Raw genomic sequence first — 18,618 nt, 5'->3', positions numbered from 1 at the left:
CACAGCAGCTGGCAGAGATTCCTCCTGCCAGCATTCCTGAGATAGTGACCCTGTAAGTGAGAGCAAGCTGAGGGGGGCTTGCTGGACGCTCGGTGCAGACGCAGGGAGCGGCAACAGATGGAAGGCCCCGAAAGGAGGCGCTCTGCTCGTTTGGCGCTAAAACAACAGTCGTGTCCCGAGGACCCAAGGGTAAGAGGGAGGATCTCTCCATAGCCCATAAGCTCAGAGTCTTCCCACGGTTCTCCTTCAAACGGGGACCAACTGCCTTACCTGGAGCTTAGGCTACTTTGCTATCTACCCCAGTGCAGTTCCTTGCTTAGTCACTAGTGATTAGTATCTGTAAGAGTCATAAAGGAATAAAGCCTTGCAAAGAATCCTCGTAGTCTGTGTCCTGAGTTGGCTATTGGAGGGGACTGTAAGAGTGGATCTATGTATCATTCCAACACTGACTCACATTAAAGAAATAAACGTGAATTATACTAGTATTTTCAATAATGCATGGTATAAATGTTATTTTTTCTCCAGTTAGTATGATGCTTCAAACATACATCAGATGACGCTGCAGGCCTCACTAGGTTCAATGGAGCTGGCTCTTCAGATAAGCATGCATACGACTGCAACCTTAACATATGAAAAACAATGAACTCTTTAATAATAATATTACATTAATTACATGATTGGAAAAATAAAATAGTCTTATTTTACTATCCAAGACACACTTTTTTCCTAAATTAAAACCAGAGGTACCTATTCATATTAAACGAACAAACTTGAGTTATGCTAGTATTTTCAAGGGTGTAGCAGGTTATAATTAATGCTATTTCTTTTTGACTCCAATTGCTATGACACTGGCTTCAAACATGCATCAGGCATTAGATTGGACTGTAGGATTAACCTGGTCGAATGGGACTGTTTCCCAGGTAAAGTTGCAATCCTATGCACACCTAATACATACAATTAATTCTAGTGAAATGCTTAGGGTGCGATTCTCTGCATGTTTAAAAGAAAAAAGTTCTACCATTTTCTACATGCCCAGCCAGCAAGATTATGCCCTTAATGTTTTACCAAATATAACTGAATATCTAAATGCTATGCTTTTCTTACATAAGAGATTTTTCCTGAGCTTTTCCACATGATAAAAATGGTTTATTGACCTTAGTATTAAGGCCAAATAATAAAATCTTCCTTTTGTTTACTACAATGTTGGTGTTTTTCAACACTTTTGCCCAACAGGCAAAAACTAAAATATATTTTGGTATCTTTGGTGGTAGAAGCCTGCCTCTCCATCTCAAATACTGATTTTAGAATGTTTAATAAAAATGAAGGTATTTATATATGTTTGATAAATAACAGAAACATATACATGTTATAGATATTTCAAGTTTTTAAAGTAGTAAGCTAGCTTAAGTTTGATAAGGAAGGATATATTTTAATTTTTGCCAAAATTCAATTGCCTCCTCAAAAGTGTTGTCATGACTGCAAAAACGTCTGGAAATTTACATCTCCAGTCTTAAAGCAAGACAATCTCTGTACATGGATGTCTTAAATATATAAAGGTAAATATATAAAGGTAATTTTTGCCCATCATAATGCATAAGATAAGATGGAGGTTCAGTTAATAGGTGGATTATCTGTCCAGTTAAGTGGCATTTAATCTGCTCTAAATGCGGTTGCACTCCCCCAGAAGGAGCAGTACGTAGTATGGGTGCTAATAGATTTAGCTCTATTACTCAAGGAACAACTGGCCTCAGTGGCAGGAAGTACTTCTTATCAACTTTAATTGATATACCAGCTACGACCCTACCTGGACAGGGAAAGCCTGGCTACAGTTATCTGGTGCATACTGGTGACCTCTCACCTGGAGAACTGAAAAACATTATACGTGGGGCTACTTCTGAAGACGGTCCAGAAACTAACACTAACTGGTGTAGAATAGAGCAGCAAGGCTGCTTATTGGGACTGACCAGTTTGAACATATTACTCCAATGCTGCATCAACTGCACTGGTTGCCAGTCAGTTTCTGAGCCCAATTCAAAGTGTTGGTGCTGACCTTTAAAGCCATAAATGGTTTAGTCTGCCTGAAGGATCACCTTCACCCATATGTTTGTGCCTGGCTGCTACGATTATCTTCAGAGGCTCTTCTCTGGGTGCCAGCACCCACAGTGATGGTGGCTACCAGGGAAAGAACCTTATCTGTAGTGGCCCCATCTGTGGAATGCCCTTCCCAGGGAAATCCGCCTGGCATATTCACTGTATATATTTAGACACCAGTTTAAGACCATCCTCTTCCAACAGTGTCTAATCTTTAATCTGTTGCTTTATTAACTTTACTGCTGACCCTTTAATACTTTTAATGTCTTTAATGTTTTCATATTTTATGATGTTGATATCTACATTGTTGTATTATTGTTTTAGAGCAAAATCCTATCCAGGCAGTCACCAGCCTCCAAACTCAGAGGCTGACAACTATCCAATGCAGGGCAGCCAGAACACAGAGGCAATTGTTGCCTCTGTGCTCTGGCTGCCCTGCATTTTTGGCTAGACAGGCAAAATTGCCTGCCTAGCCGAAGATCTTCAGAGCAGGAGGACATGGATTCTGCAGTCACCTCCACCAGGACTGCCCACTTTTCCCCATCTCCACCCTCTGTTTCCGAATGCGGAGATGTAGCCAACACGAAGAGAACCGCGCCACCTATGAGGGGGAGGGGAGCGTAGTTTCTGGGCTCCGAGGCTGGAGCCCTGGTTCTGACCTCAAAAACCAGAAAACGAAAAGTTTCTATGTCCCCCGGACACTGCCCAGTGGCAATAGGACTGCTCCCTTAGTTATTTTATTGTTTATATTGTTTATGATTCTAAACCATCCCAGGGGCATTTCCCAGGTTAGCAGTAAATACACTTAATAAAGTTCTATATCTCATTGTACTCGGCTATTCTAGTTCTCTAATCCTTGACTCTCACATATGATGTATGCAGACAGAACAACATTAGCATTAAAATTACAGTTTGTTCTCGATCATTGCAGCAAGCAAAGCCTTCCTCTAACCCTAACTTTAAGGGTTAGACATACAGTCCATAGCTTCATCTGCCATCTTCTTAAATCCTCATCCACTAAGACAGGATGGCAAGCTTACCCCAAGTGCATTTTACATTGCAGAATTTACAAAGGAAAAAGACCTACAACACAGTCCTCCTGTAACACTGTTGTGCACTTGCACAATGTTCCCAAATTTACTTACTGTTTTCTTTCATGCCTGGGGCATAAATTACCTAAATAATCTATTGATTTTGCCATGGGGTGTCTTTATCTCCCAAACACAAGCAATGTACTGGGATATAAAAATGTCCCACAAGTTTTTCCAAAGAACATTGATCTAGCGAAGCAGGCTTAAATACGCTACATGTCAGTAGGATGGCACAAGCTATGACATTTCATTGGGGAAACATTTACCTCACCAGAGTCAGATTTGTTATGGGGGCAGAAAACCTCACACAACCAAAAAATATTAGTTTCAGTGACAATAACATTTTGCCTAAAGCTTTACCTTGTCCATTTTTACTTTTCTAATATTTCTCTTATTTTGAGTTTAAAACACACTTCTTATGACACTACAGACACATTTGAGATTGTGGAGTATTTTACCACCCTAGGATACATTTGTGTTTATTTTTTTAGGGTTATTGGATAAAATGCACAGCTTCTAAATCTACAGTTATATGACCATTTGTATTCATCTTAAATACAATGTAATTTCTACTCTCTCAGTTAAGAACTTCATCCCAAGAAGTCAGATGCTTAGCACAGCAAGATGTGTAACAGTATACATTCCATTGTTCCATAGAAGAAGTTTCAGAGACACAAGATAGGAAAGTATTAATTCCAAGTAAACTAATTTACAGCTGGACAGGAGGTTGCACTGCTTCCATCTCAGGTACTCATCTGTGGGATACTTTCTTTCCTTAATTATTTGCCTTGCTTTCACTATTACTATCACCTGTTCCGCAACAGGGGGGGGGGGGAGTGACCCAGTGCTAAAGACGTAAGTGGTGCAATCTCTTTTTCTCTCAGGCAACCCACTGTGGTGAGCTAGTTCCCCAAAATGAAGAGGCAAAGGTGGCGGCAGCAGTCTAATAACCAGAAGGGCAGAACAATGTACTAACATCTGATTGCTCATATTCTACCACCACGTAAAAATTAAGAGGCAGCATTGTGAATGCACTTAATGCCAAAAAAAATCATGAACTTCAAATTAGAAGATTACTGGTCTACTGCAAAAAAAGAACGACTGACATGATTAAGACATGTTTTTAGAAACCTCAGGAGTGTTAGTTTTATCAGTTTCTTCTAAATTATATAAAATCGCCAAATTTCTACAGTGAAAAGAAACACCTTAGACAACAATTTTTAGAATAAACAACTTTCTGGCAATATAGCACAGAACAACAACTTCATTCAAATGGAGCACCTTGTCCCTAATTCTAAATTCTCCAAGAGAAGAAAGGGAGAGGGGGACCTCCACTGCAGTTCAAGCATGCTGATGCTTTTTCCCAGGTAAATGTATCAGAAAGCACTGAGAAAACATTAAATTGCTCAAAAGGCATAGAATCCAGGAGTCTACTATTTATCTGAGCAGGATCATTAACTGTGCCTATCTGAAATCCATATCAGTACAATACCTCTATTAGGCTAACTCTTTGTAATCCACCCAGAGAACATTGGTTATTGAGCAGATTGTTGTTGTTCAGTCGTTCAGTCGTGTCCGACTCTTCGTGACCCCATGGACCATAGCACGCCAGGCCTTCCTGTCCTGCGCTCTCTCCCGGAGCGTGCTCAAGTTCATATTCATTGCATCCGTGATGCTATCTAGCCATCTCATCCTCTGCCGTCCCCTTCTCCTTTTGCCTTCAGTCTTTCCCAGCATCAGGGTCTTTTCCAGGGAGTTTTCTCTTCGCATTAGGTGGCCAAAATATTGGAGCTTCAGCTTCAGTATCTGTCCTTCCAATGAGCACTCAGGGTTGATTTCCTTTAGGATGGACTGATTTGACCTCCTTGCAGTCCAGGGGACTCGTAAGAGTCTTCTCCAGCACCACAGTTCGAAAGCATCAATTCTTCGGCGCTCAGCCTTCCTTATAGTCCAGCTCTCACAGCCATACATTACTACTGGGAAAACCATAGCATTGATTAGACGGACCTTTGTCGGCAAGGTGATGTCTCTGCTTCTTACTATGCTGTCTAGGTTGGCCATAGCTTTCCTCCCAAGGAGCAAGCGTCTTTTAATTTCATGGCTACAGTCACCGTCTGCGGTGATCTTGGAGCCCAAGAAAGTAAAATCTGTCACTGCTTCCATTTCTTCCCCTTCTATATGCCAGGAAGTGATAGGGCCAGATGCCATGATCTTCGTTTTTTTAATGTTGAGTTTCAAACCAGCTTTTGCACTCTCCTCTTTCACCCTCAACAAGAGGCTCTTGAGATCCTCTTCGCTTTCTGCCATTAGGGTGGTATCGTCTGCATATCGGAGGTTGTTGATAATTCTCCCGGCAATCTTAATTCCGACCTCTGATTCATCCAACCCGGCATTTCTCATGATGTACTCTGCATATAAGTTAAATAAGCAGGGTGACAATATGCAGCCTTGTCGTACTCCTTTCCCAATTTTGAACCAATTGGTTGTTCCATGTCTGGTTCTTACTGTTGCTTCTTGACCCTCGTACAGGTTTCATTGAGCAGATTAGAAATGTAAAAATAAATAGATAGCAAAATTTGGTTGGCCTGGTAAAGTCATTACACTAATACAGATTTTAGAATTTCCCTTACCATCAACACAGCTACCTTTGTGTTTATTTGTGCATATCTGGGTAATCTTGCAATCTGATTTATGCACTCCAACCACCTGAACTCTGCAATCAGTTCTATTATTATGAATGAAAGAATGAATGAATGAATCCTTTATTTATGGTCAACTGACCACCAGCAAAAGATACAAAAGTACATAACAATAAAATATATTGATCTACATCATAAAATTAAGTGCCACAGAGGATCTAGTTAAAATAGCAACATCCAAACATTTAGCAACTTTCTCGGTGATTTAATCTGTTGGATCCTTCGAGTAAGGTACACATAAGAGATTCTAAAGACCAACCGGAAAAGATTAACTGGAAGTATCAGGGCATCTCTGACCCCTGCAATTAAACAGAACATGTATTACAGATTCCACTTCAACACAGTCACAAAGGCAGCATCTCCCATTTACAGGTGTTTTGGAATATCTTCTAGCTAAGAGTTCAGAGGGTGAAACATTAAGCTGGGCCAAAAAGAATGCTTTCCTAGATTTAGGAATTGACAGCCAGTTTAAATAAGTCTTTGAAGAAGGAGCCTGGCAAACGCCAAAATCTGGGGGAACACAGGCCCTGTGGCACACAATGGAGTTCCTGGAGGTCAATATCTCACAACCTCTGTTTAACTAGAAATTCTGCGCTATTCCAGTCCAAAGATAGTAAATAAGAAAGCCCTATTGAATTAACTTTCTGCACCACTTCCTTTCTCCAAAGTGATGCACAGGAATCAGTTACTGCCAAAGATGCAAAGGAGGTGGAAGGGAGCACAAGGCAGCAACAGAGCCAGAAATGAATGGAATATGTCCACGCCAGACACTTCAAAGAATTAAGGCCAGCCTCCAGATTAAGAACAGCACCCAAAACACACCTGGGCACACCAAATATAGAGCTGAGAAAATAAGACTGTATACCTTCTAGAGAGCATTTAGCAGTTGGAAACCAAACTGTTGCCCCAAAGAGTGTCTGAGAGACAATTTTAGCTTTATAAACCCGGATGGCGGATGGAATGTGTTTTCCACCTTTAGTAAAGAAAAAACGGACTATAGTATTCACATTTTGTTCAGCTTTGGCCTTAACAGATTTCCCCTGCACCCTCCAATTTACAGTTTCATAAAACCAGATACCTAGATATTTATATGTATCTACTTGCTCAAATCTGTTATTATTCAGAGTCCAGGAGTACCTAACCTTCCTATTTGAAAAGGCCAAAACTTTAGATTTAGAAAGTTTTTCTGACAGTTATCAACAAACCCAATCAGCAATCTCTGAAGGCCCAAGCATGTCTGAGAAATCAGAACTGCATCGTCAGCATGCAAAATGACAAAGACCTTTGTGGATCCAAGCTTAGGTGGATGGGAAGGTAATGAGCCTAACACAGAGGGAAGGTCAGCCAAATATAAATTAAATAGGGGCAAGAACACACCCTTGCCTAACTCTGGGGGTAGAGGCAATGTCCTTTGAGAGATGGCCAACATTACTACATCATACCTGTGCAGATGTATTATAGTACAATGTATGTATCAAAAACAGTAACCGTTTATCAATAGAATATTGCTCCAATTTGCACCACAGACATTCGCGAGAGATGGAATCAAAGGTGGATTTTAAGTCAATAAATGCTGTAAAACATTTACCTCCTATTATGAACATATGTGACAACCAAGAGCACTAAGATTCTTTCCATCTTATGTAGAAACATAATTTTGCCCTTGCTTCTGAAAAATTCAGAACACTTATTTTCAAGTAAACAAAAAATTATCAGGATGCAATTCCAAATAAGTGATCTTAGTAAGTGTACAGAAAACCAAAACAGATTTGTCTAAGCAAATACAGTTTGGCAGAGCAAAAGGCATGTTGGCTGCATGATCAAAGGTTTTGAATTATGCTCCTATATTGAATGAATACTTATTTAATTGCAAACCAGTGTGTTTAATTGTTATAGCAACCAGTTTGCCTGCATGCTTGTTTACCAAATATATCAGTTTCAACACAAGAAACTTGAATTACCAAGAAAACTCATTTGCCAAATCTTAAATCAATCCGTCATAGAATGTATTTTCCTACATTTAGCAATACATATTTTCCCAGCTATAAATAAACTAAGGATTAATTGTAAATCTACTAGTTCTACATCCTGACTTAGATAACTTAGAATTATTTTAGAAGTCAGGTAGCAGATACTCATAATTTTCTTATAGACAGGGAGGTGGATCTAGACTTAGTCATAATTTGATTTCAATGGGTCTATTCTAAGTATGAGTAAGAATGCTTCCAGACAGGCTTTATCATGCTATCCTCCTGCCTCATTCACAGAATTTTATGGGGGTGGGGTCAAGACAATGGCATCTTCTACTCATAACCCTCCTGTATTTTCCCACAAGTTCTCCTATCTTTTCACTTACTGCAGAAAATCTATTAATGAAGAAAAGAGGTAATAGATGCACAATGCCTACTGACTGGTAATGTTAGGAGCCCTCTATCTGGAAGTACCCTATGTTTGGATTTAACCTATTATATCTTTCCAATATTCCTTAAGTTTTGGACAAAGCCAAAAGACATGTAAAAAAAATAATAATAAATGGGAGAAAGACCGACATCTCCTCCAAATGTCCGATACATTTGAGTAAAGAGTAGTCAGTATATGTAGAGTTAAATACCACTGACAAATTGTTTTAAAGAGATTGTCCTTTAAGTTACTGTTGAGCAAATTTGCTGCTATATATTTAAAAATCCATGCCCATTCTTTATGTTACATTTAGACCTTGGCCCATTTTGTCTTTTGTATTTTTCAACAAAAAAGGTATTTGATAAAATGACTATAAATTTAAGAAACTATAAATTTAACTAATAAGATTATATGAAAAATATCTGGTTCTCCATGTTTCACATGTTGACTTTACACTTATTTTAGAATATTTAAGAAGTTGTGTTATGTATCTAACTTTAAAAAATGGAAATATAGATGGCCTTCCAGTATAACTACTGAGTTCATTATATGAACTAACATGGCTATCAGACATTAGATCTTGAACTCTGTTTATTTCCATGTAGTAAAATCACCCAAATTAGACACCAAACTTTATGGGCAGTATCTAACACTGCTGTTGCACTTACGCTACTGACATACCACTACTGCAAGCAACCTCTAGCAATATGCCAACAGCACAAGTGGAGTAGCAGTGCTGCATATTGCCAAATGTCTGTTCATTATGAAATACTGATGTTAATGGGGATAAACCAGGGCTAATATATAATTTATATTATATCAACTAAAGGTCTTATAACCGAGACCAAGCGTTTTTCTTTATAGCTTGTTTTTAAAACCATAGTATATCAGCAATACTCACAAATTCTTGGCCTGCTTTCAGTATTTTATCTAACTGATACAAAGAAGTAAATTTTGCTGTGTAATAATGTTACGTAATACACTTACTTTTGAGTAAACATGCAGAGGATTACTGTGTAATTCTTGTGCATATAGTCTATGGCTTAGTGTATTAAAAAAGGTGGGGGTAATATAACTCAGATTACCCTCACATTTGAAAAAATATACCAAACCATTGACTGTATGCATACGATTTCAACTGCAATCCTGTGCTTGTTTACTCAGTTACACCATTGTATCCCAAGGCAGTGTGTATAGGATTGCAGCTGTAGTTTCACTTTGCACAATTTCAGTGTCCTTTATTAACATGTCATCTCTTTAGCAAATATTTTTGCTCTGTGCCACTTCAGAAAACAGTATTCATGACAAAAATTCCATATCAAATCTGAAAAAGTGACACCTAAATGTACAGTCAGGGCCAGAAATATCGGAACAAGGATAACTGTTTTGGCAGTTGGCCTCCGTACACCACCACATTGAAGTTGAAAGGAAACACACCCAGATAGGAGCGAAGTCAGGTCTTTCAGCTGTAATTCAAGGGGTTTGACAAAAGTGGGGCACTAACCATTCAGGAAGGACAGCCAGTGGCATACACACACCCTCGTCATTGGTGGCTCATAAGTAACGGAATGAATGGCTGACAAACAGCTGCATGGCCAGGTGTGGCCTGTTTCCTGGGTACCCCATGACCAATCAAGCAGATAAAAGGCCTGGAGGTGGTTCTGAGTGTTACATTTGCATTTGGTAGCTGTTCAATGGAACTCCCAACACGAGGTCCAAAGAGGTGTCCATGCGAGTGAAGGAGGCCATCATTAGGCAGAAGAAAAAACATAAACCCATCAGAGAGATAGCAAAAAAAGTGGGAGTGGCCAATACAACAGTTTGGAACATCGTGAAAAAGAAGGAATTAACTAGCAAGCTCAGCAACAGCAAAAGGCCTGGAAGACCATGGAAGACATCTAAAGTGGATGACCGTAGAATTCTGCTCATGGTAAAGAGGAACCCTTTCACAACATCTAGCCAGGTCAAGAACGCTCTTGCGGAGGTAGGCATGTCATTGTCAACATCTACAGTCAAGAGACGGCTTTATAAATGTAAATACAGAGGCTTCACAACAAGGTGCAAACCACTGGTAATGCTCAAGAACAGACATGCCAGATTAGCCTGGCCTAAAAAGCCTGCCCAGTTCTGGAATAAGATTCTTTGGACTGGTGAAACCGAGATTAACTTGTACCACAATGATGGGAAGAGAAAAGTATGGAGAAGGAAAGGAACAGCTCAGGATCCAAAGCATACCACATCATTTGTCAAACATGGTGGAGGCAGTGTTATGGCATGGGCATGTATGGCTGCCAATGGAGCTGGGTCACTGGTGTTTATTGATGACCTGACTGCTGATCAAAGCAGCAGGATGAATTCTGAAGTGTAGAGGGCTACACTCTCTGCTCAAAGTCAGCTGAATGCTGCCAAACTGATAGGACGCCGCTTCATATTGCAGATGGGTAATGACCCAAAACATACAGCAAAAGCTACCCAAGAGCTTCTCAAGGCAAAGAAGTGGGATGTTCTTCAATGGCCAAGTCAGTCACCTGATCTCAACCCAATAGAGTATGCTTTTCACTTACTGAAGACAAGACTGAAGGCAGAAAGACCCACAAACAAGCAGCAGCTGAAGGCAGCTTCAGCGAAGGCCTGGCAAAGCATCTCGAGGGAGGAAACTCAGCATTTGGTCATGTCCATGGGTTCCAGACTTCAGGCAGTCATTGACTGCAAAGGATTTTCATCCAGGTATTAAAGACGATCCTTAAGTTTGAAATGATGTTGGTTTGTTCCATTACTTATGAGCCACCAGTGGTGTGTATGCCACTGGCTGTACTTCCTGAATGGTTAGTGCCCCACTTTTGTCAACCCCCTTGAATTACAGCTGAAAGTCCTGACTTCGCTCCCATCTGGGTGTGTTTCCTTTCAACTTCAATGTGGTGGTGTGCAGAGGCCAACTGCCAAAACAGTTGTCCTTGTTCCGATATTTCTGGCCCTGACTGTATATTTACTAGTCAGTACTTCGCCTCTTTTAGTAAAAGTATGAAGCAGTAAGATTTTTTGTATGTTTTCGAGTGTCTTATATAAATATTCCAAGATAGTTCAAGCCCTGGAGAAATTAAAAAGGTTATCTGCTGGCATGGCAGCAGAAAGAAATAACATAAAAATCAATACAGATTGTGTAAGCTGTTAGAGCTGCATAAAGGTATGCCATCATAGAACAGTGTAATAGGGTTGGAACGGGCCTACGAGGCCATTTACACTACTTATTTATAATATTATAACCAGTAATGATTAAATCACCAAAACAAAAGGGTAAGACAATGAGTTTTTAAATCATAGTTTCAAAACACAAAGCTCTACCCATGTTATGTCACCACCAACTTATTAATAAACTTTATATCATCCTAAATGCATGGCCTATGTTGCAGGTACAGACTGTGCATTTATATGGCTCCTGTAAATATTAAGCTTCTCCCATAAGTGATCATACAAATGTTAAAAACATGAACCTAGTTTCATGCTAAATATATATGGATATAAAACAAAAAGTTAGGCCTACAGTCAAGTACATGTACAATATCCACACAAGTCATCAGTGCTTTTCATGTTCACTGGGTAACAGCAGGGAAACTCCTCAAGCTTCAGAACCCTTTTGTTTTCGTAGGTCAGTCATTAGTTTACTCAAGTTCAGAACACCAGTGTGAAATGAGAAAAAAATGGACATTACAATGCAGAGAAGCATTCATCCTCCTGTGCTTTCAACCCAACACTATTAATCCCAGCCCTTGCCTGTACCTCATTGAAAGGGAAGAGGTAAAAACCAGAGACTTACAGCCCAGATTGGGGGAAAATTCATGTTAGCTCCCCCAGTAACCTAGAACATTTTTTGTTGAACACTCATATACAGAGATAGCAGAGTTTGGACTTCAAGTATAAGCCATTCTTCACATTAAGTGCTACAGAATTGTTCAGATAATCTTAAAGTTGACAACCATGACACTGGCAACATGAAAATAGAAATTCAACTAAATTAGAGCGTAACCTTGCCTATTAGCTACATTTCAATCTTATGATACATCTGTAGTATGACAAAATTCATGCACAAGTGAAGCTCACAGAAAAAAAAAAGTTATAGCTGGCTGTTTGTATTAAGTTCACCTTTTCCAATTATATGGATTTTAATTATGTTTCCTTGTTTCTGAATTAGTAAAGCTATATAACATAACAATTTTCTTGAAAAGGATTCTGAAAGGTTCTATTGGGAAAACCAATTTACCAATACCAAGCAATTTAAGCTTTAGCTCAACTTTTCTCAGTTGATGGTTTACGGAACCTTCATGTGAAGCATTTGGTGCTGGCCAGTTAGATGCAACAAGGGATTTTTACAAATTTCCTAACAAGTCAAGCAGCAACAGACTAATTGGTGGAGTCAAAGAGCAACCCCCTCTCCATTCTTACCATGGCACCAGGCACCTTCTACCTGCTCGGCAAGACAGGAGAAGGAAGTCTGAAGATTCTGAAGCAGCAGCCTAGCCCTTATGCTATTCTCCAATTTTGAGTTCCTGAGGCTGTACGCCCAGGCTTAGAGAACTGGAAGAAGTATGCTTACAAGAGCCAGGCCCTTGTCCACCCTCCAGCATCAACATTCCCTAGTATAAAGCACGTTTATATCTCTATTTGGAAGTGTATTTAGTGTTCAGACACTGGGGAAATCAGTCATGAAACCACCATGGGAAGAAAAGGAGGTCTGGTTATGTTAGCACTTGAAAGCACAAGTCATTTGGACTGTGCAGTCTATCCAGAAAAGGCATAACGCTGTCCAGATTGTTTGGTCAGGTGTCACTATCACCAAGATAAACTAGTATCTTTCAGAAAGTTTTTGTTCCCAGTCCTAAAAGTACAGATATTGAAATGCCTAAACATTGTAACCATTTTTCACATTTTATTCCACTCTTCTTACAAATACCATAGAGCTACCTTCCCCAACCTGGTTTCCTCCAGATGTTTTGGACTACATCTCCCAGCATTTCTGGCCATGCTGGCTAGGGTTTAATGATAGCTGAGGTGGAAAACTTCTGGAGGGCCCCAGGTTGGGGAAGGCTGCCTTAGAATGACATACACGACGTTCCCTTTCCCCATCCATACACATTCCCTTTATATTCTCACAACTCTTAAGAAGTAGATTAGGCTGAGAAATAATGACTGCCTCAAGGTCACCAAGTGAACTTCATGGATGAGCAGAAATTTAAGCCTACAGACCAAGTCTGACACAATCTACTATACCACACTAACTACAAACTATTAAGTTATAAATCAATATGAAAACTCTGAAAACACTGCATTGATTAGAAATTTTAATCCTGCTTAGAATACCACTTTTCATATTGGTGTGATTAGCAGATCAGCCTTGTAATTATTATTTTTTTACTAGATGAATACCTACACATACTTTTGTCAACTGTTGTATACTGATTCCTCTTACTGTCATTTTTAGGCAGAGAGAATAAAATATTTTCCATTTTACAAGCATTTCCTTGTGCTTACCTGGAAGTAATACTTACCCATGCTACAGGCTTGAAGAACCTGCAACATGCTTTAAAAATTCTCTAGTCTGGCTGTTAAAAAGAGAAATTATTCCTCCTATCTCATTTCCTCACAAGTTCTCAAACATTTACACTGTCTGGAATTGTTCTTAAAGCTAATTCTGCTGAAACAGTTTTAACAAAATCAGAGAAACACTGAATGTACCAAGGACCTATCTAGCCCAGCATTCTGTTGGCACAGGAGCCAACAAGATGTCTATTAGAATCCTACAAGCAGGACGTGAATGCAATAGCATCCCCAGCTTGTCTTCCCAAGCAACTGGCATACAGAGGCATACTGTCTCAGATACTGGAGATAATATATAGACATCATGATTAGCAGCCATTGTTAGCATTATACTCCATGAATTTGTTTAATTTTGTTTTAAAGCTGTCCAACTTAAGAGGCCATCACTACATTTCTAGTAGCAAATTCCATAGTTCATGTATGTGCTGTGTAAAGAAGTACTTCCTTTTATCTGTCCTGAAATTCCCACCACTCAGCTTCATTGAATGATCCTGGGTTCTATATTATAAGAGGGAGAAAAACTCCCTACCCACTTGACAGTCTCTTGTTATCATGGCCCCTTTTATTCACATTTTTTTTGAAGTTAAAATGCCTCATAAGGGACTCATGAGTAAGCTTTTCACAAAAGGGAGTTGCTCCAGCTCCTCAAAATTTTTCGTTGCCATGTTCTGCACCTTTTCTATCTCTACAATAGTCTTTTTGAGGGGCAATGACCAGAATTGTATGCAGTATTCCAAGCGTGATCACACCACAGATCACAGATCACTTTGTATAAGGGCTTTCTGATAGTGTAAGTTTTATTTTGATTCATTTCCCAATGATCCCAAAAATTGAATTTTCCTTTTTCACAGCAACTGCACACTGGGTTGACATTTTCATCAAGCTATCCACCACAACCTCAAAATTTGTTCCTCAGTTTGTCACCACCAGCTCAGACCCCATTGGCCTATATGTGAAGTTAGGCATTTTTGCCCCAAGGTGCATTACTTTACACTTGCCTACCTTGAACATTTACCACTTTAATACCCATTCTCCCCGTTTTCAGAGATCCTTTTGCAGCTATTCACAATCCTTTTTTGTTTTAGCCACCCTAAATAATGTAATGCTGCTAAATGAAGTCTTAAAGGGGACTTAAAACTAGCTTTTACAATATATTCACAATTGACAGCTACAGCCCTAAAAATATAAATGCATTCTGGATATGTTACAAGAGTGAATGGTTTACTGTTGCATATTGAAAACAAATGTGAAGTCAAGCAGTGGCTGAAAAGGGCAAGTAACTACATAGTTTTACATCTGAAATCTCTGTGCCACATTAGATGCGATAGGGCAGCCATGTGGCTTTTATTCACATGTCTGCCCATTTCACACACAATGCAACAGCAGGGTGGTAGTGTCTGTTTTTTTCATGAAAGGAACGTGCAGGTGAGGGGAGCTGAAGCCTTCTCCATCATACTTTGCTGCACTCTAGTATTTCAAGCATTTTTCTCCCAAACCTGGCTCCCTTCCAGTAGCAGTTACGGGCTGTGAAAACAGTGCTTCAGAAATGCAGTGATATAAGAGGAAATGAGGACAGTATCACTCCCCTCATCCATACACTTCATTTCATATAAACAAATAAGACTGCCCGTCCCCTGCTTATTGCATGTAGGAGCCAGACATATTAATAAATAAACATGGCTGCCCCATCACATTTACTTTGGCTCTCAAGTACTTATTCCAGTTTATGTAGCCTTTATCTGTGACAGATATCTTGCCACTGAACACAGCTCCAGTACTGTGGAGTTTCTAATAACATGATCAGAAACTATTTTCAACAGGACTTGGAAGACGCATCTAATCAGACAACGATTTCCCTCAGAGTCAAATCTATAGGCTTACACAAATATTTGGATGAAGATTTAAGGATATGAGAACTCCACAGCCCACCATAATTAACTTTCAATGAAGTGAAGCATCTAAGGCCACAATCCAATGTATTCTTAAAGAGTAAAGCCCACTGACTCTCTGGGGCATATTTCTGAGTAAATGTTTTTACTCAGCGCTGTAAATCTTTTAATACAATCCAGAAATTCCATAGACCAATGCAGTCCCTTTGAATCAATAGGGGCAAGCTGTTGTACAACTTTGAAATACTAAGCATCACAAACTATTCATAGTTGAAATTTACCCGTATCAGCTTAGCACTATTCTGAAACTAATACAGGTTCCTTGAAGCAATGCAATTAACACTTCCTAACATGCTGAATGCTACTGCCTGAGAAACGCAGCTCATTCTATACTCCAGCTAAGATGGCTGCCACTAAATCCTTGCTTGCACCTGCATAAGCTGGTTGGCATCAGATGTACCAACCTGTCCAGATGCCATTCTATTCAACAATAACTGTTTGGTTATGGGGGCGTATTTGGTGTATTTGTATATGCCAGCTGTACATATACAGAAGAGTATGCATGCTTTTTCTTTTTTTAATTGCGCTATGGGGCCATCCCTTAACATCACTCCTGGTTTTGAATTTCAGCCTTTCCACAAGTTCAAGATAGATTACCAATCCTGCCAATTTAACACTTTCCCTACCACATCCCATTTCTTCCCACTTGAGGCCTATATAAGGTTCAGTTATACAGGTTCAGTGGGTCTGAGTAAGTTCCCTATATCGGTGTAAAAAGCAGAATTACCAGCTGCATCAACGACAAGTGGAGACTAGTTATGTTGAATCCCTGGCAACTCCAATCAGGTCGAATTTTATGCACAATTATTTGGAGGCAAGTTCCATCTGCATCCTATGCAGCTCAGCCACATATTGACATTAGATAGGATTGTGCCTAAAGTTCATATTGAACATCTTTTGTATGATCATTCTATTAGGACTTTTAAAAACACTCTGGGTTCAAATCAAGTTTACAACACTTCTTTAATCTCTAAGCAACTGTGCGACAGTTGAACCCTTGTAAGTTTGCTATAACAAGCCAGTCATTTTGAAGACCAAAGTAACGTATTAAATTTAGGCACATCATTAAATGTTGAAATAATTTACACGGCTGTACGTACGGTTGGAATGCCCATCTTCAGAGGCACATCTGCATCTACCTCTGGACACAATCTATCAAAATTAACCCCATTACGCCTTTCACGCGCACAAGGAGGTGGATATTTATGCCCGGCTGAAGTTTGCATTGTAACTGCATTACAACGGAAGAAGGCGATTTTGTTGTTAGATACCGGGCTGGATCTTCGCCATCCACTACAAGGCACCCTTATTTCCCTAACAGGTCTGAAAACCTAAGGCCTCTGGCGGGTTTCACCTAAGGCAACAGCCGTTTCCACACCCCCTTTTTGACAGGAGCCGCGAGACCGCGCTCCTGTTGCCGCCCTGTCTACGTCTACACCATTGCCGCCACGCCACCCCCTCCAGCCGATAGCACTGGGGTCTGCCGGCCTTAAATCATTCCCAGATGTGGCCCTAGCAATCACAGGAGGATAAGGCAGCCCTGGAGATTATGGTCTAGGGACAACCACCCACGAGCGAGACGCGGCGAGTGAGCCAACGCTCATTCCCTGTGCGGCCAGGCAGCCATTCCGGCTGCGGACCCGCGGCGGAGAACATCCATTTCCTGCCCCCTTCCCCGCGCGGCGGCCCTCCGGGGAGCCCCAAGGCGCCAGCGACGCGGGCAGGCCGTTTCCCCGCCAGCCCTGCCACCCCCCGCTTTCCGCTCGGCACCCCTCCCCGCACTTCTACTGCCCCGATCGCCGAGGCGGGGGCCCGCCGCTGACCCCAGAAGGGTCGCGCCACTCACCTTCCGGGCGGCGGCGGTGATGGCGGCGGTGGTGCTGCGGCTGCTGGAGCAACATCTTCGCGTCGCCGTTCTCCCCGCGACCAGCCGCGCTCAGGCCGCCGCCGCCGCCGCCTACTCCCCCCATCGCCTGCGCCGGCGGCGGCTTCCTCTTCTCCTTGTCGCGTTTCTCCTTGGGCCTCTTGCTCTTGCCGCCGCCGCCTCCATCACCGCCTGCGGCCGAGCACTGGTGGGGGCGGGGGGAGGGCGGCGGCGGCGGCAACTGGTGGGGCAACTGAGGCGGGAAAACGAGTGACCCGCCGCCGCCGGTGGTGGTGGTGGTGCCGCCGCCGGCTCCCGAAGGAAACGCTGCGAGGCTCCACACGGCAGGGCTCCCGTGACCTACCGGGCTTGGCGCCACTGGTACGTGCGGCGGCTGCGGCGCCGGCCTATTGCCGCCGCCGCCCTCGCCGTTGACGCGCTTCGGGCCTTTGAGGCCCCGCTCTTCCCCTTTCACGCGCTTGGCGGCCGGCTGGAAGCCGCGCTGCGCGGCTCTGGGGTCCGCCACCAGGCTCGAAGCGAAGGGCTCCGGCGGCGGCGCCACCGTCGCTCCGCGTACGGGACTCGCTGGCTCCGCCATTTTGAGATCCTGCTTCTATTTACCTCCCAGCGCTGGCCGCCGGAGAGAGCCGGGACGAGGCTGAGGGGAGGCGGGAGGCGGGAGGCGGGAGGCGGGACGCTGCCTGCCCGCACGCTCGCTCTCCCTCCCTCCCTCCCTCCTCCCAATAGAAACGGCGCCGCGGCTGGAAAGACAGCGGCAGCCGCCAATGGCAGAGCGAGGTCTGGAAAGGGGACGGGGCTGCCGCCGCCCGGCGGCTCTCGCGCAGCAGCTGCTGCGAGTGGCGCAGTTGGGCGGGCGGGCCGGCTGGCGCCTGTCATGGGCCCCTCGGTATTGTTGTGAGGCGGTTCGGCGA

General features: G+C 42.1%; 1 protein-coding gene across 2 annotated transcripts in view; it reads right to left on the bottom strand.

Moving 5' to 3' along the window:
* RSBN1L (round spermatid basic protein 1 like) overlaps positions 1–18,322 on the bottom strand; it is a 49,814-nt gene extending 31,492 nt beyond the window's left edge. For both annotated transcript variants that reach the window (XM_084811522.1, XM_084811523.1), the window contains exon 1: positions 17,669–18,322. In XM_084811522.1, the coding sequence (XP_084667648.1) occupies positions 17,669–18,284 (616 nt within the window). In that variant the 5' untranslated portion in view covers positions 18,285–18,322. The remainder of the gene's footprint in view (positions 1–17,668) is intronic.
* Positions 18,323–18,618: the final 296 nt, after the last annotated feature.

The sequence above is a fragment of the Heloderma suspectum genome, chromosome 7 (genome assembly GCF_057233095.1).
Source record: "Heloderma suspectum isolate Gila_16-S chromosome 7, 16-S_ref, whole genome shotgun sequence".
Taxonomy (NCBI): Eukaryota; Metazoa; Chordata; class Lepidosauria; order Squamata; family Helodermatidae; genus Heloderma; species Heloderma suspectum.
Note: the sequence above shows the minus strand (reverse complement) of the source record. Positions and strands in the feature narration are given on the sequence as shown.